Raw genomic sequence first — 23,591 nt, 5'->3', positions numbered from 1 at the left:
AGAATATATATGCAATATTATGCATCTAGAACTAAATATAGCCTGAGACAGTTCATTCTTGSCCTGTTTATATTATTTAGTGAAATGTGCCCTAGGAAGCCTATCTCATGCATAATGAGGGAATGGGCTCCATTTTCTCTTCATTATCAAGAGGTTGCTTGCAGAGGAATGACTTCTGCATACAGGAATCATTGTTGTACCTCTGGGTCATGATTTTCACCTGCAGCAGTAAGAATTTTTCTCTTAAGTACACCCTCCTTAAAACAAAGCAGAACTTCTGAACTGTATGAGGCTTAGAGTTTGACAGGGAGAAATAGAACTAGCATGTCTTTTCAGCTCAACCTCCAACCCATACTGCTGGACATTTATGCACATTATTCTTTGTTCATGAATAATGTAAATATTATTATCCCAAATTGTAGAATATAAAGGCATTCAGCTGTTTTTGCTTTATACTGCAAAGCTGAGACCTACNTTTTTTTTTTTTTTTTTTTTTTTTTTATGTCATCGGTCCAGGACCATCAGGACTGAACACTGTGTAGGGGACAGTCCCTGAGTGCAGCGTGAAACCAGAGAAGGTCTGCAAAGTCCAGCAAGTTTCTCTAAGTAAAAAACTGGGACAATATAGGTCAGGCTAGGAGCTGGGGCAAGTCTTACAAGGTAGTAAGTGGTTTTCAGTCTGGGGGAAATCTTTACTCGGTGCTGTTATTTTTACGAAAGTTAGCAGGTCTTCTGCTAGTCCCACCTGTGCAGCCTAATCTGCGTGAACATAATTATCCTGTCATGAAGTGAAAGCTTCCAGTTAGGATTTCTGGTAATGTTAGTAGCACTGCTAATTCAGAAATRCAGAGTGAAGACATGCTAATGAGAGTATTGTTACTCTGACATTACTCACCAGTCTCACAGTCTGCACCAGTTCTCAGTACACAGATAAAAACCTACAGTTTCTCTGAGAAATTGAAAGGGGCTTGGMATTTTCACATACCTACAAAGTGAAACGCTGAATACAAATTCTCTTGACAAAATAGTTTCTGCTTCAAGTTTCCTGAGTGATGCAGAGAAGCAGTATCCTACAGAAATGCAAGGATTCCTCCATGTATGTTACCAAGACACTCCCATACCACAGGAATGTGCCTGCCAGCCCTTGGCTAACCCATTTAATTACAGATTTATAAGGTAATATGCYATTTAATCAAAGAAATGGCTAATACAACTGTGTTCAACCTCTTTCATTTATTAGCATATTTTATGTTCATACTTTACAATATAATAAGTTATATATACAGCATTAAACACAGTTATTAAAAAGTAAGCTTTGGCAAGACCTACAGGATTCTTCTTTCAATCCTGCACATCTTTTGTGTAACAATAAAAATACTGTATACTAAATAAAATAATGTTAAATAGTCTGTGTTTGCATTGGCACCATCAGTTTCAAAACCCTAACTTTTCATGGCCCAATACATAAAAAAGACTCCTGTACCTTCTTTATCCTCTTTTTAACAAATAAGTGATGTGCAGTTTTAAATGGCACATAAAACATAGGAGGCAGTCCACTGAATAACACTGTCATTACACACTGGCATAAGAAAAATAGAATCTTGATGCTTTATTTTTTTTTTCTTTCTTTCTTTCCCTTTTTTAAAATTCTAGTGGCAATAGTAAAAACTGAAAATTCACGGTCTTGAAAATGGTGTTGAAGATTGCTGAGCTGTAAGCAGATCTGGAAATATTATTGAAGCCTGTTGAAATCTGTAAAAACTTTCACCCCTAAATTCAATATCAGTCAGCTGGTTAAATTTCAAATAAATCCAGCTTGCTGCAKCATTGAAAGAAGAGTTAAAATTTCATTAAATTTGGCATATGCAGATTAATGAGTATGATACGATGTAAAAGAGAGGGTGGAAAAAAAATGAGAAGGATAAGGTTTTATGTTCCAGTATGTATTTTCTCTGATATACAAATCAAGTGCTGAAAAGGTACTAAATATAGATGTTAAAGGGTGACACTAAATGCTTTGCACAATTATGATACTATTGTAGMTAAGATCTAGTTACTAAGTGATGGAATACTGGTTGTTAAATTCTGGGTAATAGTTAATATTTTTAATAGCATTTTKTTCACTCATGCATTTAGGAATTCAAGTAGTATTGCTTTGTAATTGACGTGTCTCTTAATTTAGTGGTCGCACTTGGTGAAATCCGTCATCACTATTKTAGCTATAAATTAGGCAAATAGGTTTGGTAACCGATACTGACTTGCGGTCTGAATGAATTTTAGAGMAATTTAAACTGTGAAAATCAGACATTAGTGAAAAGAAAAACAAATTTAAGTCAGTTTTTGTACTTCAAAAACTCACAATAATGGTTTACCTTCTAGATGAGTTTGATGTCACTGGTGCATTCTGTACTCATGGTCTAGGCTTACCAGAGTATAGCATTTTTCCTCTGCATCTTAAGTGTCTGTAAAGAAATCTAGTGCCTGATGTGTATTAACTGATACTGTAGCTGTGGTACTGCTTCTGAYTGTAACTCTTAAACCATTGAGCCGTTGAATGAAGCCCTAAGAGACAGGAATATTTTCATTTACTCAATGCCTTTCTTGAAGGTCAGGCAGGAAGGGTGTTGGCAGGGCTCTTTGCCCTTCTACTGATACACAGACCGCAAAACGGATGTTTGTGTGYCCACTCACTATCAGTAACTGTTTCACATGATCATTTTGTTCAATGACATGTYTCATGCCAAGCTTCTTGGGACATTTCTGCTCTTGTTTCGGTCGATGTGTAACTTCACTTTTAGAAGTCAAAGAGAAGAACTTCTCATTGGTTATCGTGAGCAATTATAGAAGGATCATCAGTGGTCTTTGGTCCAAAGTCTTTGATGCAGTGCTTACTGGAATCACACTTCTTTGGGCGGATGTGGAAGTACAGGCCCCAGGCARGCATGTCAGGATGTCCCTGCTGGTTCAGGAGCCGGCATCGCTTGTGCCCACTCCAGAATATCTGCACACAAGGACTCAACAGCATCCAATCTCTCAATTTGCACCAGTTTGGTGAGCAGTTCTGGGATGCTGTAGCCTGCCGTGCTGATGCGGTCAAACAGCTGCATGCCATCTGTCATGCCACCAATCTCATCCCTCTTCAGCCCAAAGCTCTCGGCCAGGTGACGCCACGTTTTCACGATGGCTTTCTCTGTGTTGTACGTCGAGCTGAGCATGCGGCTGGTCTTCTCCAGGCAGTCAAAGGGCAGCTCCGTAGGGCTCAGACCTGCAAAAAGAGGGGTGCATTGTCAGCTGGTTCTGGGCACAAGTCTTGACATTTATTAAAGTACAACAGATTACAATKAATGTTAGAAATGAATGCAGCTAAAACCTTTAAGTGGTAGTTCATGATAGGTATGTAGCCCCAAAGTTATTACTGTATATTACCAAATTAATTCTTCATAATGACAGTAGGATACCATAATTAGGGTAAAAAGTTGCCTKGAAAAGAAGTATTAGATGTATTCCCATGGCTCTGCCCCTTCCTTCAACAATTTACTAGCTGTTAGAAAAAGTATATTGCAACTGTGTCCCTAGTGAACAGCCCCATTAATAGAGCTCTGCACGTCAGGCTGAGTGTTWGAGCTCCAGAGACAGCTTTGACCCTTCCCTGAGACTGTCACCAGCAGCTGCTGAAACAATCTGTAATTGAAAGTTGCCCTTGTAGGAAAGTGAGAAGTGAAGTGAAGCAATGATGCCAGATGCAAGCATAAAAGTCTCTGCAAGCACTCAACCGTCATTACTATCATGAATCTCCAGGGAGGATTTAACATTCATCCTGTGGAGAAAAGATTATTTTCTCCTGGACATATTTCCTATGTATTTATGGTCAGAAAACAGAGGAGAGAATCAGCTACAAGTTTTTCCCAAATCTGCTTCTGTAGTTTTCCTGCTTCTTAGTCAACTGTAGTAATTTGATGGGAGACAGAGCTCCCTGAATTACAGAATACTCATACATGTGCACACAAAGTGTGTGTGTGTGTGTGTGTGTGTGTGTGTGTGTGTGTGTGTGTGTGTGTGCGTGCTGGGAAGTAAATGCAGTCACATCTCCTGTTCTGCAGGGAGCTTAATTCATGTCTCTTCTGCTAAAAGAGTTCAGGTAGTCAAGTCCTAAACAGGGTTAAAACACAGCCTGGAAACTCCATATTTTGTTGTGAGATGTGGGGCAAAATTTAGAGAAGCAGAGTAGGTTGAGACTTCTCTCTTACCCTCAATCCTGACCCTCCCCATCTCACACTTTCCTATTAGGAGCTACTTTTTATCTGTTATCTAAAGAAATAAGTCCAACAGGTTTCCTCTAGATGGGGAATGCAAATTCTTTGCATCTTGGTYAGTTTGTGTGTCCCAACAGAGCCACCACCCCTCTTCCTGCTCTCCACAGGAAGGGAGTCCATGCACATGCCCAGAGGGAAATCACAGCGTGCTCCAGCCCAAGCCCAGCCTGGACAGCTCTGGGGTCAGCACCACGGGGTTCCTGGCAAGTGCATAMAAATCCACCTACAGAGCATCTTCTCTGGATTGGGACTATTTTCTGTAGACAGCCAGAGGCCTTTCTTCTCTTGTAGCAAATGCTTGTGATCTCAATTTATGCTGTTACTGTAGGTGCAAATTGTACACTCACCTTCTGCAACATCGCACACGTTAGCATACACRTCGAGTATCTTTTTCCTTCGACTTTGAATCTAAATGAGAAGAGTTTTATTTCATTAATTTTTCAGTTACAAGAGTAAACATTCAGCAGACAGCAGTGGAAAGTCTGTGGGACATTTCTGTTTCATGGGATTATCATGGAGTGTCCTCAAAGGTCCCTTTTAAAAACTCGAAGAAAATGACACAGCAATTATTCCATGAAGCATAAACAAATTTCTGATTTCATTTGCCACTGCTAGAGATCTTTTTTTTCAACTTCTAGACTTTTTCTGAGAGCAAGTACTTTTCTGCTACGAGTGTTTGCATATTTTATTTCTCTTTCAGACCAAGGCAAATCCCTGACAATGAGGATAAATCCAGTGTCATGTATGCAGACAATTAATGTGGGGATGTTTGAGTAAACCAGGACAGGACWGGATACAGAGGATTAAATTGAGACTGAAATTGCATTCTTCCAGTAATATAAGAGGACTGTAGAGGAGGGGATCTTCTTTTCTGTCACTTGACATAGACCTGCTTTGTGCATTACTCATTAACTGAAATATTTTACAGATAAATTAAAGAAAATAAATTGGCAAAGCTTTGGAGAAGAAAAATCTGAGGTCCAGGGGGCTCTAGGCATTTTTGGAAAGAAACAGGACTGAAAACCTGACATTTTTCAAGCTAAAAATGGACATTTTTATATAGTATCATTTAGCAAAATATTCTCAAGTTTTGGCTTTGGATTCAATGTGGAGTGAAAACAAATGTCAAAATGTCATGAGCTCTCAGGGACTGAAATTTTCTTCCTTATGCCAGCTCTCATTAGGACTGAACTTTCTGAAAAGCTGTCTTTTTGATAGGCCTCTACCATTGTCTCCACAAATTTGTCACTTTTCACTGCAAATGAGGCTAGAATAAAAGCTCTGCTTTCAGTTTTTTTGTTTTGTGAAAAAAATTTCCTCATTTTATATGGGCTGTGAAGGGCAAGGTGCATCAATGACTTGGATTAATGGATTTGCAGCTGGAGAGCACCAAGTGGCAGCTTCACCTGAGGTGTCTTGCACATTTGTGCACTGCAGTGCTTTGCAGACACTTATTGTTGCTCACATTTCCATAATTTGCATGTGCTTAGTTGGTCATGTTGCTATTTTAGGCTTGGATTATGTCTGTTTTAGAACCTTGAAAACAGGAAATTTTCTTTTAATGGGGTTTATTCAAACTTCCCCTAAGAAAATTATGGATGCTTACTTTCATTCTCCCCTCCCTTTTAGGGCAAAGAGGCAGGTTATGTAATTCCATGCTCGTGAAGAATTCTGCAAGATGCTCTTTTTACCAGAGCCAGAAGATGGGAGATTTTGAAACTTTATACTAAAAGCAAATAGGTCACGTTTAGCCTAATGATCCTCTGTGTGACAGCACATTGCAAATGGTTTGTTATAACTAGGCAGAAACAGACTTGGTTAATAGCAAGCCTCTAGTTTTCTTTATCCTTGTCCAACTGCTCTGAGTACTCTTTCCTGTGCTAGTAATGCTACTGAATTCCCATTCTGTAGAAAATTACTGCTTTTCTAACTGGCTTAATTTTTTTTTTTTTTGCTTTTTTTCTGGCTTAATTGTGGAATGTTAGGCTTGGAGTGGAGAATCTTGATGCACTTTCGTTGAAAAGTCTGTCTTCAGCCTTGTCAGCAGCCTTTAGTCCATGAGGACGTGTGTTAGAACAGGTCTGGAAGAAATAGCTCATGCTTTAGATGCACTTATGAGCCATCTATTTCAACAACTCTAGAGAATGTATCTGTGATGTATGGCCTTTAGAAAGTAAGCTGCTTCTTATTAAATATTCTGAATTCACGACTACCCAAGATACATTATCCAGTTTCAAGCCTGTGCTTACAGAAGTATCATGAAGTTGGATATTTAGAGAGAACTCCAAAAACCTGAACTTTCAAATGTGAGCATTGGAGTAGTAAGTTATTTTCAGATGGTCATAAATGTCCACAACTACAAAATCATTTAGTTTGTGTTGAAACTTTGTGTGTCTGATCTCAGCTGAAAAATGATCTGTTTTAGAAAATTTGAGCTGATCCATCCCAACAATTTAAAACATGCAAATATGAAGAGACGCATTTTCAAACCTATTTTTTTCTTAAGCAATATCAGATGTTTGATAGCAATGATGTGATTTTGACCTAGTTATTGCCATATCCAAATTTGAAATACTAAAAAAACCTGAGCAGACACCTTCTTTTCAAGGATAGCTTGATGTTAACAGAAACTAAAAGGTTGTGTGGGTGAGGTGTGACCTTAACTGTGCCTTAAAATACTACAAGAGAGATAACAAGCCCTGAGCAGTACATGCTCAGCAGGAAGAAGCAAAGGTTTTCCACAGCAAAACAGTGGAWTACAGTGTCCTTCAGGGCACTGTGAAAGGGTGACCTTCACTGTTTGAATGGTGACCTTCAAACTATGTGTGTGTTTTTTAAAATTCCACATGAAAACCAAGCATAACACCGGATGTTGCTTCACTTGGAAATACCAATGCAGCTGGGTCAAGGTGCTCAAATGCTCTGCTGGCTGCTGAATCCAGCCATGCTGCTACATTATTTTACATATTTTTTGTCTGAACACTAGTTGTAACAGGAGATTGCCATTATTTGGGGTTTTTCTTTCTTTCGCCTATGAAATATAATGCTCAAAAAAGCAATTGGTCCTGTAGAAAATTTGATTTTCATCCCTGAACACTATACATGTCCATATATGTCATTATGCAAAGGGGATTCTATAAGAAGTTTGTCTGGAGAAGCTCTTGTAAATCAATCTGGTCTACACTAAAATGCATTTTTCTCATTTAAAACTTTTTTTTTCATAAAAAAAAAAAGTAGAAAAATTCTCTCAATTTTAAAATCTCAAGGTAGCCTTACCCCAGTTGATTTATTGCTTGTAGAAGATTTATCTCTGGCCAAATGCACTAATGATAACAAGCATCTCTCTGGAGTCCCTTGCTTGTCCACTGCAGCTTCTTCATCACTATCCATACTCCGGCTTAGAAGTCGTTCATTCTCAGAAGATGCATCATTCTCACTGTAAAATGAAGGATATGGTTATCTTAGTGAAGCCTCTCATGGGTGGACTCCACTCATCTCCTTTTTGCTATCAGAGAGTAATTGAATAAAAGTGTCTTCCATTTTTCAAAATGCCTTTCCTCCAAAATTTTATGAATGTCACAGCCTCCACCAGCCCAGGATGTAGTGCAATATCACACAGTCACATTTAGCTTGCAAGAATCCTTTTATAGAGGGATTTTCCAACTGAGGACAGTGTTTAGCCCATCTTAATCATGTTACTCAGGCAGGTTTGGCTGCTGGGAAGAGACATGATGAGGAATAATATCACATCGTGCCATCCAGAGAATGCTGTGGACAAGGGATTTCCTTAAGGTCTGTAAAAGCTGTTGTTACTCTTCCTGTCTAGAAGGGAAGGGGAACCTCACTAAAGCTGTGTGAACGAGAGCTGCACTCAGATCCCAGAAATGAACCTCCCAAAAATGAGATGATGCCTCAAGAACTGTCACAGAGGGAATGGGGAGGACACAGGTTTCTCTTCATCATCTTTTCATGATGTCTGTCATTATTTCCCCCTCTGAAACCAGAGGGGGAAAAGCCTGCTGAGGCATCTGGTCTTTGCCCTGCTGCAGCAACTTGCCAGCATACCCATCAAATTTGTTCTTCGTGTGTTCCACTGGACCAGGATGAATGATGACCATGTGCCTCCCCCATTTCAGTGAAACTGGCAATATATTTATCTTTTACCCACCTTTTGACAGCCTTAGCTGGAGTTGCTGTAAGTTTTTCAAACTCTTCTTTCTCAGAGAATATCACAACATTTTCTGTAGAAAAACAATTAGAGAAGTTGAAATTGGCAGTAAGTTTCCAAACCAGTGTTTTGTATCAGGGGCTACTTCTGCTGGCAACCTTACTGCCAAAATAAATCTCGCTGCTCTTTTTAATTGCTATCAGAGGATTAAGTGACATTCTGGAAGCACAGAAAACTATTACAGATAACTCTTTAGTAAACTGATGTGGGTTTTATACACTCCAAAGGAGAAATTGTAATTAAGATAAATGTATTAAGAGTATTTAACCCCAGTGTTGTCTTAGATAGAAAAAGCAAAGTTAAAGCAACTTGTACCTTGCACTTCTTTCTTCTCTTCTTGTGTGTTAGCCTGAGCTTCAACATTTTTTACTGAGTGGCTCTTGCAACAGGCTAGAATATATAAATATAACACTGATTATTCTCAGAAGCTCTCTAAATATAGCATTTGCAACTAAAATTTCACTTGCTGAACAATTACCTTGGGCAGAAGGTTTTGTTTTCACAATGTAAAACATGATGATGAGGACAATGGCAATAGCCATGATGAAAATGGTAGACATGGCAATTATAAGAGCTGTAGCCAGATGTCCTTGTCCTGAAAGATCTGCTGGAATAAAAAAAAAAAAATAAATAAAGGAGCAACTCTTAGGAACAGAGAATAGTTAGTAGGTTGCGGTCTGCTCTACACATAGTTTGCATAATCCTTTAATTAATCTGGGTTACTTGTCAAGCATTGAAAAACTTAGCATTGCATCTCAAAGGCAAGCTAATGAACAGTTTTTCAAAATTTTGGTATTTATGCATGAACTAGTTAGTAGTATTCATTAAAAATATTTGATGGTATGATCCGTCAGATGCAAAGGTGTAGGAGAATGTGTTTTAATATGGGAAGCTGTACATAAGCAAGAGTAGAAGCTGTTGTAGCACTTCATTCTGGGAATCAGCATTGAAAAGACAAGAAAGAGGTAAATAAAGAGAATAAGAGCTAAAATGACTGTTGATAACTGTGGCTGCCTCTAAAGCTCCAAGTTAAAAGGAGGACACAATGCACAGATAGAATAACAGATGTTTTTCTAACAGATACTTAAAAGCAGCATGGTTAGAAGGTGAATTTAAAATAAGCTATGTGAAAAGATATTCAGAAAGAAAACTTGGATGGGAAAGGCTAGAATTGAAAAGCCACGAAAGAATACAGAAAATTACACATATGCTAAAATGCATTAAAACTTTAATTTTTCTCAAAACTTGATCTTCACAATCATGTTTTTCAGACCATACTATGAAGATCAGCATTGTTCGTACCTCATTAACTGCACCTTTACAGTTTTTTTTTCTCAGGTTCAAAAATTTTAAAAGCATAATAATCATGCTGGAGAACTGTTTATGTTAGCTCAATGAGAGACTGACCATATTTGTGCATGAAATTATTTTCACCCTTCTAAGCTAAACTTTGCTGAGGCAGAATGCTATTTTTGTATAGCTACAAATAACGAGCTAAATTTATTGCTGGCATCACTGAGTACAGTTCAAATCCATTTTACGTTTAGCTGACTGGAACAGCAGCGTTGATTAACTGAGAAACAAAAATGAATTCTGAATTATTTCTAATAGCAGTTTTAGAAATCTGAAAACTGACAATGAAAACTGCAACAGACGTTTTCAGTTTAGTTGCACTTTGTTGATGCCCTTTTCAAAACAAAGAGCTGCTAAATTAACGTTGTGAGTGCATCTTTACCTTTGTGAGCATGCTGGTAAGGTGAGAAAGTGCTTGTGCCAGAGGTACTTGGGAAAATGGCTGAAATGCCAGAGTTAGCCCCTGCACCTGCAATATAAACAAATACCATTAAAATTCCATGCTTAGTCCAGTCAAAGGAATAGGTTGGCTCAAGGAAGGAGAGCTTTTACTTGACTTGGTTGCATTCCCATTTATTAGCAAAGGACCTATGAACTACTCACTTTTTGAAATGTTACTAATCCCAATTTGTGTTACTGGTATGCTGAAAATTGGGTTACAGAGCACGTTTTTGTATCCTGTCCAGAGGGAGAGGGAGTAAAATTCCTGAACAGATATGAGCTCAGAAGAATAAGCCAACTGTTACACACAGATTCCCATGTTACAGATCTGTCTTGGGTTGCAGAAAGATTTCCAGGATCCAGCTGATGGCTCAAACCATTTACAACCCCCACTCCAATATTTGACTCTCAGACTCAGCTGGTAGATTCATCAAGCTAGTGTTTCTCACATGCATCCTTTGCTATCAGCATAAAGCCATGGTGGACTGCAAACACTCATGATCCCACAGAAAAACCTCTGGAAGGTGACAAGTAATCGTGTTGATGGAGCTATGCTGTCATAAAAGGGAATATTAGAATTTCCTGTAATATAACTAGGCAGTTGATTCTTATGATTTCCCATCATAGTCCAAATCTATATTGTGGGGAAAGGGAAATCCACTGGAACAGAAAATGAGGGAGTTAGAGGAAAACTTCATGCTGCCAGAGGGGTGAGATTGTCCAATAGGGGTTTCCAGGTCTAAATTCCACAATTCAGGTTAAAAGTTAATCTTTCATTTGGTGTCACACACCAAGTTTTCAAAGCATTAAACCAAGTCCTAAATTAACATATTTTGACAAGAACAAATGATGCTGCACATTATTTGGAATAAAGCTGTTGATAGGAATGCTTTTATATGGATGGTGTTTGGATAGTATTTGAAAACAGAACAAAACATTAGGGTTGAGAGTAAACCTTATCTTCATTCTCAAATGAACTTTAATGCCATTGGTAAGCAGGTAATGCAAACAGCCCCTCTCAACAGACACTAAAAAACATTTTCTGTTTTTGGGGAGGATATGAAATTCCTCCCACTTTGTATTAGCTGTCTGTGGAAAAGGTCCAGTGATAATTAAATTCAGCAGACCTAAAGGCAAAAAGCTGTCTCAGTCATCTGGAAAGGTGTGCACAGCTCATGGCTCCACAAGCTGGTTTGGCAGCTAGGGTAGACGAGAGCTCGCCGTGCTTTGGACCAAGCAAATATTCAAAAAAATCAAATCACCAGGTAAACCTGACAGGAAATCAAGTGGTCTGGAATGGTCTGAGAAATGTTCTGTGCTAAGAACAAAGCAATCTACACATTCTTTAAATGTAATTTTTTTTTTTAAAGAAAAAAATGTATTACCTAAAATAAAATGTATCTGCATGTTGTGAGTGGAAATGTACACTTCAAGAGCCCACAAAGTATGAGTTGCAGATGTCTTCAAAAGAATTTTTTTTAACAATCAAGAAAGAAAAACTTTCTTTCAGAGTTCTTGAAACTTTAAAAGTTTCAAAATCATAAAACTTCTTTCAAACATCATTTGTTGGAAGGAAATGGATCAAGTCATTATAATTGGTATTTTTTCAAACTGAAAAAGGTTTTCATAAAGTTTTAAATATACTAATTTATTAATTCAGATGCTTTCCAGATTTTGCAAATGAAGGCTAGATTACATAAGTCTTGCCTCTGGTCCTTCCTCTGTGGCAGGTTTCCTTCTAAGAAGAATTAGTTGTGAGCACCAGAAACTGCAATGCAGAAGTAGACTATCTAGGGATCAGTAAGTGAAGATGTCATCTGCATGTAGTGGATATTAAAGACAGGTAATTTGTAAAATTTTCAGCAATTCTTCACAAAACTGAAGTGAATCATCCTTGGTCATGACCTGTGTGTTTACTCACTGTGGCAGGACAACAGAGGAAATTCAGTAAATGGCCAGTGCTGTAGCCTGATACTTTCCCTCATGTTCATGCACAGCCACCCGGTTTATGCCTATTCTTGCAGCCCCCCTGGCAAATCCAATTACAGCCAATTGGAATTCTGTGCAGTCCTTGCAAGCTGCAACAAGTCAGCAGTGGCTGCTCTTTCTCTGCCTCTCAGCAAATGCAGGCAAGCCGTGCTGCTTTGTCTGCCTGAGTTGAGCTAACAAGCTTCAGCTCATCTCCTCCACAAGTGAGATTTTTAGCCAACTCGCCTCTCTTTGCCTTCACTTGAAGCGTGAAGTCATTCGAGTTTTTCTGCCTAATAATCTGTCAGTCGCCTGGTATTGCTAACCTTGTGTTTTTCACCTGTCTGTGAAAGGAAGCAGAGCCTTTCAAAGTGGGAAATCAGGCAGCAGGAAGCAGCACAGGAAGGGTAAGGAGGAAGGTCACCGCTCTCCATCATCGTCATCACACTTCACCCAGTGCCCCACTGCAGAGCCCGGCACACACCCATGGGCACACAGCCACCCCTGTGCTGGGCACACCATGAGACCCTCAGCCCAGAGCCTACGTGCAGATTGTCCTTGGCCTGGGAACGGAGCCACCTCGTTTGTTCTGTAGCGCTGCCCTGACAGAATGAACGCGGTGGCCTCTCGCACACGCCTGGGTGGGAGTCAGGCGTTACGCGCATTTGAAATCTACCGTCAAATTTAATAATTTTATGTATCCATTATGAGCCAAGACTTTTTCTTAGATGTGGCTTAGGAGAAAGCGCCAATTCGTGCACCTGCCCTACAAGAGGAACCAAAATGCCAGCTTCTTTGGAATTTCTGTTTGTATCACTTTTGTATGAGCAAAAAGAAACAACTCATAGCTGCTGCTTTTTCCCGGTCAGCACCGCACCATGACTGTAACAGCAGCTGTTCCTGTGCACATCCAGTTTTGCATCCCAATCACATTATTAACTCTGTTTCCAATATAGATGACACATAAACTATAAAGACTTAGATATAGCTCAGGCAGAGACATCCTAAGGTGTTACAGCACAACATATGGAAACAACTCTATTTTTTAAAAAAACAGACCAAGGGTTTTAATATGGCTGCACAAAAGAGTGGTTTATATTCCTAAACACCTGTATGTAATACTGTAGGAATGTGATAAAGACATTAAAAAAGGAAGTTTATCATGGATGGTCAGTCAACTTTTGCGTTATAAATGTTTTATTCAAAAAAATTGTCATTTAATTGTAACTTTCTTGGAGTCTAAATGCAGTTTCAATAAAAAAAATCCTCCATACTTATTGTTTAAAAGAACAATTGAATGTGTATCCACATTTGAATATTTGGGGATTTTAAATCAAAAGATAGTTTTAACTTAAATTACCATGCGGCTGCCTTTTGTCCTTTCACAAAATAAATAAAATACTTTTTTATTGTTGTTTCAATGAACCTTTCTCTTTTACGTGACAGACTATTACAGTTGTTCTTGTATCTTGAGACAGAACTTCCGATGAGAAGTGTCAAACAAAACGACCAGATTTGTGAGAGAAGGAGGAGGAGGGCACACGGAGAGGAGGTTTTACCACCATGACCCCTTGCAAATGTTTGTGACTGAATAAAATCTGGTGCAGTAGGAGACCATATGTGCCCCTGACACGTTGCTGTGGGTATCAACTTCCTGCTCCATGCAAAGGACTGCTGCTCACAACTAGCAACAGATTTTTTTGAGTCTATTAAATACTTAATAAAATGTTATAAAAATCCCCAAAGTGTGTACACAACAGACTATCAGAGTGATCATAAAACAAGACACATTTAAAAAAACTGTTGCGTATATGTGTATCTACTTCTTGCTCTAGGATGCAGCTTGCTCTCTCCTGATGCATCCTTCCTCTCCCAGCCACAGCCCAGCTATGAATGGCACAGATGAGCTGCAAGTGCGGTCACTGAGACTCCTTTATGGGCTGAAGTAGGATAAAGCACACATGCAAGTAAGTAACTATCAGCTTATAGTTACTTAGTATGAAATATGAGACATGAGATGAAAAATTCTACTGAGTTAAAATTCGATCAAGGTAGACAGTTTATGGCTGACAAAGTTGAAGCTGCATTTTAACTAAACCTAGTTCATAAATAAAGACCTAGATCTGTAGAAAGCAGAGGTCAGAACTTTTAAATATTAGAAATCTGCATCTGTACTTACATGAAAGGTTTGTTTTCAAACTTAAGGAAACAACATTTCACATGGAATGCCTGTGCACTTGGAAAGTCATGGAAGCTAAAGCAGCTGCCAAAGCCAACCGTTTTCTGAGGTGCCTACATATGACTTCAGTAGCCAAACATAATATTGAAAATCACTGATAATATCCTAGGCTATGGAGGATGGCCTGACTGACCTTTATTTTACAGAATACTATAAATTATTCTGATATTTCCTGGACCCACTGGTAGATACTTCAGTTTATTTAGGTAGTTACTACACCAGGAAGAACATGAAGTAAATTAATTCCTGAGAACTGTACAACTAAAAATAATGATAGGAAAGTTCCCCCAGACTTTTGTTTTCAATGTGGTCAATCTCTCTGTAAGTAACCATATCACATAAAAGGAAATATTTTTGTGTTTATTTTCAACCTGGTCAATCTCTCTGTAAGTAATCATATCAGATAAAAGGAAATATTTTTGTGCTGCTGTGCTCTCTGTAATGTCCACAACTATTTTCTTTCTTTTTGTTTTGGCTGGGCAGGGAAGTGAAGATAATTATAGGCCACGTAGGCTTAGTCTGGCAATTTGTTTGCATCTGTTGAAGTTTTGTTTAGGACTCACTGGGACCTGTAATCATCGCACAGCACTGCAAAGTCATAGACACGCACTCTAAGCCTCTGTCCGGGAGCTGAGTGTTATCACCCTTTTCTCTGTGCAACATGAAGGGGATAATTGCTATTTAAATTTTGCTATCATGATGTCAGAGCATCATAAGGAAGAGAAAAGACCTGCCTGGAGCTGATCTCCCATTTCCCCAATGTTCTGGTGGCCAACCTGTTGGAATGGCTGATGTAAGGCTCCCACTACATACGTGAAGAGGGAAAGGGTGTTCAGAGATCAAACAACACAAAAAAAAAAGAGAAGAAGTTTGTTAGTTCCAGATAACAAGCCTATTCATTCGTAGGCATAATTTGAAACAGAAGGAAAAAAGTCCTGATGCTGATTGTATTAAAAAAGGACAAAACTGGCAAGGAACGGAAATGAGTGATATTACTAAGAATGGAGAGTTAAAAAAAAGAATCTCTGAAAGAATTATTTTAACTAATACAGTGGTTTTGGCATGAGGCTTGTTTGTGTTAGGCCCTTCAATTAAGGAGGCTGAGTTCTGATCTTCAAGACATGGGCACGGATGTGCCCCCCTGATTACAGCTCATCACACGAAGCTATAATTTCTCAGTCAATTGTTCTGTCTCATACAACAATAAAAATGATCTTTCCTATTTCTAGATGTCATTTGCTCTCTGGTATTTAAAAACCAGCTTGCCTAAAAATGTTTTCCTTTATTGCTTTTTTCTCCTTTTTTCTTTGATCTCCTAAGTTATGATTGGTAAGTATAAGACCTAAAAACTTACACAGGCTGTTTTCATATCTAAAACCAGCAAAAAAAAGTGAAATAAAACAACATGATGTATCTTATGCCCAAACACACTTATGAATATATTCAGTAGATTAAAAAGAAAACCCTCGATCAGTTGCTGAAGTTCCCTAGATCAGTAATCTGTGAGTGGAAAAGGATTTACAAATGTGATGAAATTGTGTAAATCCAATTTCAAAGTAAATGCTACAGTTATTGTATCAGGGTTTGATTTTGTTTTTCTCCAACACCTTTGAAATGGAAAGGCACATATCCAGATTTGAAGAGAGAGTTAATGTGCATAAATAGTTTCAGCTGCTAAAAGACATAATCTTTTCCAGCAGTAACTCTACCTCTTTGCCAGAGAAACTCCAGGTATGGCTAAATCTTATCACTTTTGCATATACTTTTACACTGGATAGAAGAAAAATGTAAAAAACAAAAAAAAMCCCACCAAAAACCAAAAACAAAAACAAAAAAAAAAAAGTAATAAAAACACCCTACATAGACAGAGGCCTGAAGTGACTCGAGTTCCAGGGTGTTGACAGAAAATCCAGCACCATTAGCAGTGGGAAGCCACATCTTAGAGTGGTTTGGTGTTCATTAGCTTAATGCTTTGCTTACATGGGAAACCTGCCTCCCCTCCCTCTTGCAGCGCTGTTTTTTATCACAGAGGTGTCGTGTCCCCATTTTGTGTCAGCACCTGCCTCAAGCACAGCTGAAGCTGTCACACCTGTGGTTTTTCACACCTGTGGTGTTTGACACCTGTAGTGTTTCACACTGTGCTCCTCTGTGCTCAGCACTGCAGCTCCTGCACAGGACACTCGAGGGAGCTGAATGCTGAGCGGCCAGAAATCTCACATAGGTGTTCACAGGGCACAAGAGAGGGGAAGCTGGAGTCTTTATGGTGATATTTATAATTTTCACAGTAAAAAAAGCTTTCATGCTACTCAACACACACTCTTATGCTCACGTGTGCAAAGCCCTTTCCTCCCCACTGCCCACAGGCTGACACTGAAGCCTGTTATTCTTCCCAGGCTCCAGTCCTTTAGTCCAGTGAGATTTCCAACACCATAACCTGGTGATGTCTTTGCCTCAATTAAACCTCTGGCCTCTGTGAAGAACCTCCTTTCCTCCCCCTCTTTTCCATGCTATTTTGTGCTATTTATGTCTCAAGTCCTTCAAGAGGGAAAAAAACCCCCACAACAAGGTGACACAGGCCTATCAAGGAATTTTTTTCTCTCTTCCAGTCATTTTTAAAGTAATATTTCCAGATGCCGGGGCACGGGGTGTTCATCTTGTGTCCTTGGCCATTTCAAGTTTTATTGACTGCATATGAGCTGAAAGATATTTCCTTACCCTTTGATCAAACCCAAATACTTTTCTGTAAGATGAAATGTGTCATCAGGCAAATTCCCTGAGCAAGTTTCCATGCAAGGGCACACACCCCTGGACTTGGCCATCTATAACACATAGTCCAAGCACTTCCCCAGCAAGGAATGTTTCCAGCTAAGGAGAGCACCACTGTTCTCTCAGCCCTAATGAAGGCCCCAAATAGGATTTATCTACTCTCATTTTTCTGTCTAGAAGTGTAAACCCAGAGCTTGTCCCCCTGAGCTTCCTATTTTTAAGTAATTTGCCATTCTTGTTTCCTTGTGAGTTGCTGGATCACTTTTCTCCAGTGCTGCAYGCAGGAGAGTTTGAAAAAGAGGAGCTCTGGGGGAGAGGCAACMCTTTAGTGTGGGGTTCAGGCTCCTGAATGCTGCTCATTGCTATTCTGAATTCTMAACAAAGCAACAGAAGATTCAGAACAAAGGAACCATTACTACCAAAAAACTGTTGTCATCCTTCTTGTGACAGAACAGGCACATGTTGATGTCACGTGCTCAGAGTGCAGCACATAAGATGAGTTTGGAGTTTGCAAACCTCAAAAAATTCCACAGTTGTGCAGCACTGACGCGTCATCTCTTCTTTGCTCAGACTGGTATATTCTGATGTCAGTGAAATGTGGGAAAAAGATCATCTGCTAATACCAGATTTTACACTGCCTTCCACAGCAACAGGAAGCCTTCCAAGGGATTCCTGCAGCAAACCTGATTTTCCATCTGGGCTACAAATTAATTCCTGTGAATAGGGCACAGCCATTCCAAATGGAGTCCAGAGGTTTAGACATCATAAACTAAATTATCTGAGCTTAGTGGTTTGAGGGACTTGGGTTTTAAGACACTTTCTTGCTTTTTGAACACTTGTAATCAAATAGTTGTTTTTATGGACTTGATTAAAATGGTAATATTTAGTCTTTTTRGGACTAATGTTTTCTTTTATGCTAGTACCCAGTCAATTTGTTGGTTTATGCACCTGTCTAAATTCCTCATAAAGATAATTTATATTTATTCTTGTGTTTATCAAGCTAAAAATTGCATGTAGTTAATTAGCTGGGCTGCTCATRTTTTCCTTACAGAAGCACATTACAYATTGCATCTGCCAGGTATCCTATAAAAGGGCAAAGATTTATTTTTTTTCAGTTGAGCAATAGCCATAAGTTCTGGTAGTTTCTTTCCAAATCAGTAAGTTATAACATGTCTGATACCACTAAAAACCCACTTCAGCCAGCTGGCTGCCCATGGGAAGTGTGGAATGGATTCATTGCTCTGCATTGCTGGTGTGTGTTAATTTAATTTCCTTTACCAGTTTAACTGTCTTTATCTCAACCCASGAGTTATCTCMCTTTTACTCTCCTGGTTYTGATCCCACCCCAGTGTGGGGGGAGTGAGTGAGYGGCTGCCTGGGGCTGGGGTTAAACCACGRCATTCCTACCCTTGTGTTTTCACTCACCTCTCCACCTTCTTCCCGTATCTCACATTTGGGTCCTCCCAGGCACCCTTCCCTCACCTCTAACACTGATGTTATCTCACCAAAAGCACACTCAGCCTGCCCTCACCCACTCTGGCTCTGGCATAAGGGCAATCCCGGGGCTGGGTGGGTTTCTGCAGCCCAGTGGGATGGGCAGCTGTACCCCAGACKGGTCACTGGGCATGGGGACAGCTCAGGGAGATGCCTCCTYCAGGAWTKCTGCCACTCACCAGGAGCTCTGTGYSRTGGTGATGATCCCCTGGCTCCTCTGAGCCCTTTCACTGTAGGAAAGGCAGTGGCTGCTCCTGTCCTACCCTCCYTTGCAGAGACTCCCAGAGCAGCAGTGACACACAGCTCAGCAACATCTGAACAAACCAACTGCTRTTTATGTGCACAAATAAATGCTCTGGGACTTGCAGCCCCTGCTCTCAAATCAAGCAGACAAAATATTGCAATTCCTTTTCACGATAAAGACTTACAAAGGATCAGAGCATGGACAGGATTTTGGTTCTAGATTCATCAGGTTTTGCTGGGAAACTGCTCATTTTTATCTGGTTGTTTAGGGGGGGTTTGGGTTTTTTGGGGTTTTTTTTTTTGTTTGTTTGGTTTTTTTTGTTTGTTTTAAAGCTTTTTGTCCCGATCTTCTCCAAGGGAGTGTCAAAGTAATTTGGTCACTTAGAGAGAGGCTCATTTTTCCTTTTTCTCACTTTTTTTTGCCCCCTAAAGAAGAAAGCAGTTTCTGGGGATTGCGTCTGCAGTCCAGTGTTGGTGTGAGCTGTCCCTCCTCCCCAAGGTATGAGGATGGATAAGATATTGCATGTACATGGTATGCAAAGGAACAGTGCTTCTGGGGTGTCACACACACATTCATAAGGATTTTTTCARTTAACAAACTGCAGGCTCTGTTGTCAATGAAATCTACAGAATTACTTCTCTTATCAGTGCTGACCATAACACAGCAATGTCAACCCTTGAATCACTCTGAAGCCAAAGGRTAAGGAAAACTGTGATGGACTTTTACTCCATCTACAAATTGTCCCATTYTTCACAGGTAAACTGAACTYAATTWAAAAAAAAATACACAGAGATTGGATTTCCTGGACMTATTGGTTAAGTAACCCTAATAAATCCTACATGGGATGTCTTAACAGATGAAAACTGGGGAACAAATGAGTGATAGCAGATCCTAAAATCAAAGATTCTGATCTTTCCTCAAACGATAAGCATTCCATCCCTTTGTTGGCAAGGTAAGTTGGAAGCAGAAATTGCTTAACTGGAGCTGGGTTTATTGTTTGAACATAATTACCATTGCTGAAAGATTTCCCATTGAGCTTCCAGATGATTTTAAGGCAAAACCAGATGAAAYACATAGAAATGTCGGAACACTTACATTCCTTGGTGTTGGGAGGTGCCAGCAAGCACGAGTAGCAAACCATCCCGTAGATGTTCCGAGGTCTGTTTTCCAGCATGTAGTAACTGCAATGAAGGGCAAGATGAGGCAAAACAGTGCAAATTAATATGATATGACTGAACATGGTTCAGCAGCAACCAATTATACAGAGATAAAATCATTTAAAAAAAACTTTTATAAGTAATTTGAAGCAAAGATTATTATTTCTTTTTTTTTTTTTCCCAATTGCCTGAATAGAGACTGAGTTTCTCTTCTTCCTTTCCTGCTAAAAGGTAATTAATCAAACACCTAGACATGACAAGACGTGGCAATATTGCCTAAAWCAACATTAGTCTCCCTGCTGAGTTCAAGCTGCAGTTTACAGCATGCTCTGAAATAAGATTTTTCAAAATAAGAGAATGCTGTTTTTTGAAGCAGCAGTCTTTCAAGCAAGACCACCAGTTGGATATGGTTGGCTAATTTTATTCACAAATGCCATAAGAAAAATCTCTGTAATCTTAGAACCAAATCCGAGCCTGATCATAATAAAAAATACAGGAAAACATCACCCTTACAGGGCAAGGCAGATTAGATTTTACAGGTGTGGTTTGAGTTTTCTATTTCCTTGCTGTATTGTTTAYAAACTAGTCCTTGATAGTGGAATTACAGTGTGAAGAAAAGGTTTTCATAATTTGAATTCCTGGGCTGCTAATAAAGTTAGTGTTGAAATAAGGTAATTGGCTACTCAAGAGTTGGATCCACATGCACCCTAATGAGCAATTACATCAGAATCATACATATGTTGATGTAACATCACACTGTTGATGTTACGGATAAGTCTTTACAAATCACTTGTRAATCACTACATATTTTAATGAAGAGATGAATAAATTCATAATCCATTCATCTTGGACAGGAACTCAACTCTACGAGCATTTTATGCAACAGGGAATCTGTTTCCCTGCTCTTATGTACCCGTCTATGCATGTGCAGTATGGTTGGGATTTTTTTTTCCTGGAAAATGTATGCATTATTAGGAAATCRCTGCTGGAACAGTCCATCAAAATCAGTTGGTGTATTAATGAATGACAGATAAGGAATRCAGATCCAGGAAATGGATTACACAGGGATGCAAGGGGGAGAGAGGGACAGGAGGAAACTCAGACAGTAGGGGAACTACACATCATTCCTCATTTCCTTAAAAGATTCACCCTCACTCTTTCCTACAAATATCTCTTGAGCCCCATCTGCCCCTCTACCACTCTCTCAAGAGCAAAACTTCATCTTTCCTCTCTTATGGGGTCTTACATAGTTTTAGGTTGTAAAGCAGTTAATAAATACACCAGAGAAGACTGCCAAACCCCAAAACAAAAGATTGGAAGGCCAAAGACAAATATAAATCTATGAACTAAAATACAGGACAGTTAGGATGTGCAGTCTAATAGCTGTGTTGGTTTAGGAAAGACAAACAATCCTTCTGACCCTTAATTAAATCAAGCTGGTGCAATAATTCATGGTTTTCACCACAATGCAGAATGGTGGAGRGCATGTAAAGAAAACTGAAGAGGATGCTCATGGCAGGCAACCATTCACTCATGTGAGTGGGAAGCTCTGCAGCTGCAAACATTATTAATTTACCCCCCATGAAGTGCTGGCAACAAATTGGTGTTTCTGGTTACTTTCCAATGCACCAGATATTAAAGGTAATGTTGGAAATTAGTGAATATTTTATATCAACTATGGAGAAGTAACCCAATAATGAAAAAATTAATTTTCACAGTGTTATGTGAAACTCTTCCACTATAAGATTTATTCTTTCTTTCCTTGGTACCTGCCAGGCTCAGGTTTGGARGGGCTACAGGCAAAATCCAAGAATAAAGGCTAGACTGAAAAATGGAAATTGTTTTYCTGCTCAACACCATAGTCCCTTATCCTGGGCTAACCTTGGTAGTGACATGCCAGACTCAGGGACTTGGACCTGGGTTTAGGTCTGCCCTCCCTCTGGAACAGGGAACATGGGATTGGGGCAGGAGGTGGAGAGGGATGGGTGCTGTTCTCTGCTGATGATGAGCATCCTTGGTGGAGGCATCTGCTGCCTTATTCAGAACAGCAGGGGTGGGACTTAATTTCATTAGAAATTCACTGGCTAAACGTTTTCATGCAGAAAGCAGAGATGCACTCATTCCTTCTCTTAAAACCTCTGAGAAAAGAGAACTGATCCTGTATTTGCTGTAGCATGGAGAAACACATGAAATGGGGAAGCGTCAGCAGCGGAGGCATTTCTGAATGCATTTAAAAAGGAAATGAATCCCTTGCAATTCTGTCTTGTAAGGGAATTGAGAACTTACCCCAAGCTGAAAATAGGTGCTGGAACAGCATAAGGAATATGTATTATTTATACTTGACCTGTTCTTACTCCTGATGGCCACTACTGAATGAGGACACGTGACCAGGCTAGAGGGACCCTTGCTCTGCCATTGCTGTTTGCAGTTGGCTGTGATCTCAGTCACACTCCAGGAACACCTAATGGATCACCCCATTGAGGGAAATGATCTGAGTCACTCCTGATTTCCACATTCTGAACCTGTYCTATTTGGCATGATGGAAGAGCTTCTGGGTGKGRGCAGAGCACAAAGCCTGCAGTGTCYCAGGAGGTTCAGTCWAGGTACCTCCAGAGTTCACTGGAGGTGAAAAAATTTTGGAAAATTTTGATTTTCAGGATTACAGCTCTGGAACTAAGCCTTTAAAATCTTCCCTGTCTTGCATCCTGCTTGTGAGCRTGACAGTGTTATTTTTATTTTATATGGGAGGGAACACAAAGAAGCAGTGGATGACCTCTTCTCTTGTACCAAAAGTCTCCTTCCCTAAAAGTGGTCATTAGTAATGGTGAAAAAAAAGAAAGTAGAAGAAAACATATATAATTATCCAGTACTTATTTTAAGGTAAAGTATAGAGGATGGCACTTTAGCCACTGGAAAAGGCTGCCAGTTCAGTGGTATTTTGTCTGAAAACTTTTGCACYGAATGTGCCAAATGCTCATCTTTTCCTCAGGCTGCTTTACTGAGCTGCTGAAAAGTAGCAAAGGGATGAGATGTCCTTCAGTGCCGACAGCAGCACCTCAGCTGGTACCTTGGGAAGGTCTGCAGTGTTAGGGAAGCAGTCGTCTGAAAATGGAAACCTTGTTTTTATCCCTCACAACGACTCAGGGGCTCCCTGAGATTTACTGCCTAGGCAAGGGAGCACTTGCCATGTGTCACTCCCCCTGGTGCCTGGGGGACAATGGGGACAATGGGAACAATGGGGACAATGGGAACAATGAGCTGCTCACCAGCTCTCTGCTCTACACACAGGCTCTGCATTCCCCCACCAGCACACAGCAGCAAACTCTGAGGGCTCTACATAGCACGAGGAGCCAGGGCAGCTTCAGAGCTTGTTTTAGCTCATATTTAG

The 23,591-nt window shown here is 39.7% G+C and overlaps 1 protein-coding gene across 3 annotated transcripts in view; it reads right to left on the bottom strand.

Moving 5' to 3' along the window:
• Window positions 1-1,110: 1,110 nt before the first annotated feature.
• Window positions 1,111-23,591, bottom strand: part of EDAR (ectodysplasin A receptor) — a 70,982-nt gene continuing 48,501 nt past the window's right edge. The window contains exons 5-12 of one of the 3 annotated variants that reach the window (XM_057363797.1): window positions 20,142-20,227; window positions 10,277-10,363; window positions 9,020-9,145; window positions 8,857-8,931; window positions 8,482-8,554; window positions 7,590-7,749; window positions 4,661-4,721; window positions 1,111-3,265 (exon numbers count right to left, since the gene is read on the bottom strand). In XM_057363797.1, the coding sequence (XP_057219780.1) occupies window positions 2,946-3,265; window positions 4,661-4,721; window positions 7,590-7,749; window positions 8,482-8,554; window positions 8,857-8,931; window positions 9,020-9,145; window positions 10,277-10,363; window positions 20,142-20,227 (988 nt within the window). In that variant the 3' untranslated portion in view covers window positions 1,111-2,945. Of the gene's footprint in view, window positions 3,266-4,660; window positions 4,722-7,589; window positions 7,750-8,481; window positions 8,555-8,856; window positions 8,932-9,019; window positions 9,149-10,276; window positions 10,364-20,141; window positions 20,228-23,591 lie in introns of all 3 variants that reach the window. The other 2 variants (XM_057363786.1, XM_057363805.1) reach the window with 2 other exon arrangements.

Source organism: Malurus melanocephalus, unplaced genomic scaffold (assembly GCF_030028575.1).
Source record: "Malurus melanocephalus ecotype Western Australia unplaced genomic scaffold, MMel_1.1 scaffold_1, whole genome shotgun sequence".
NCBI classification, from domain to species: Eukaryota; Metazoa; Chordata; class Aves; order Passeriformes; family Maluridae; genus Malurus; species Malurus melanocephalus.
Note: the sequence above shows the minus strand (reverse complement) of the source record. Positions and strands in the feature narration are given on the sequence as shown.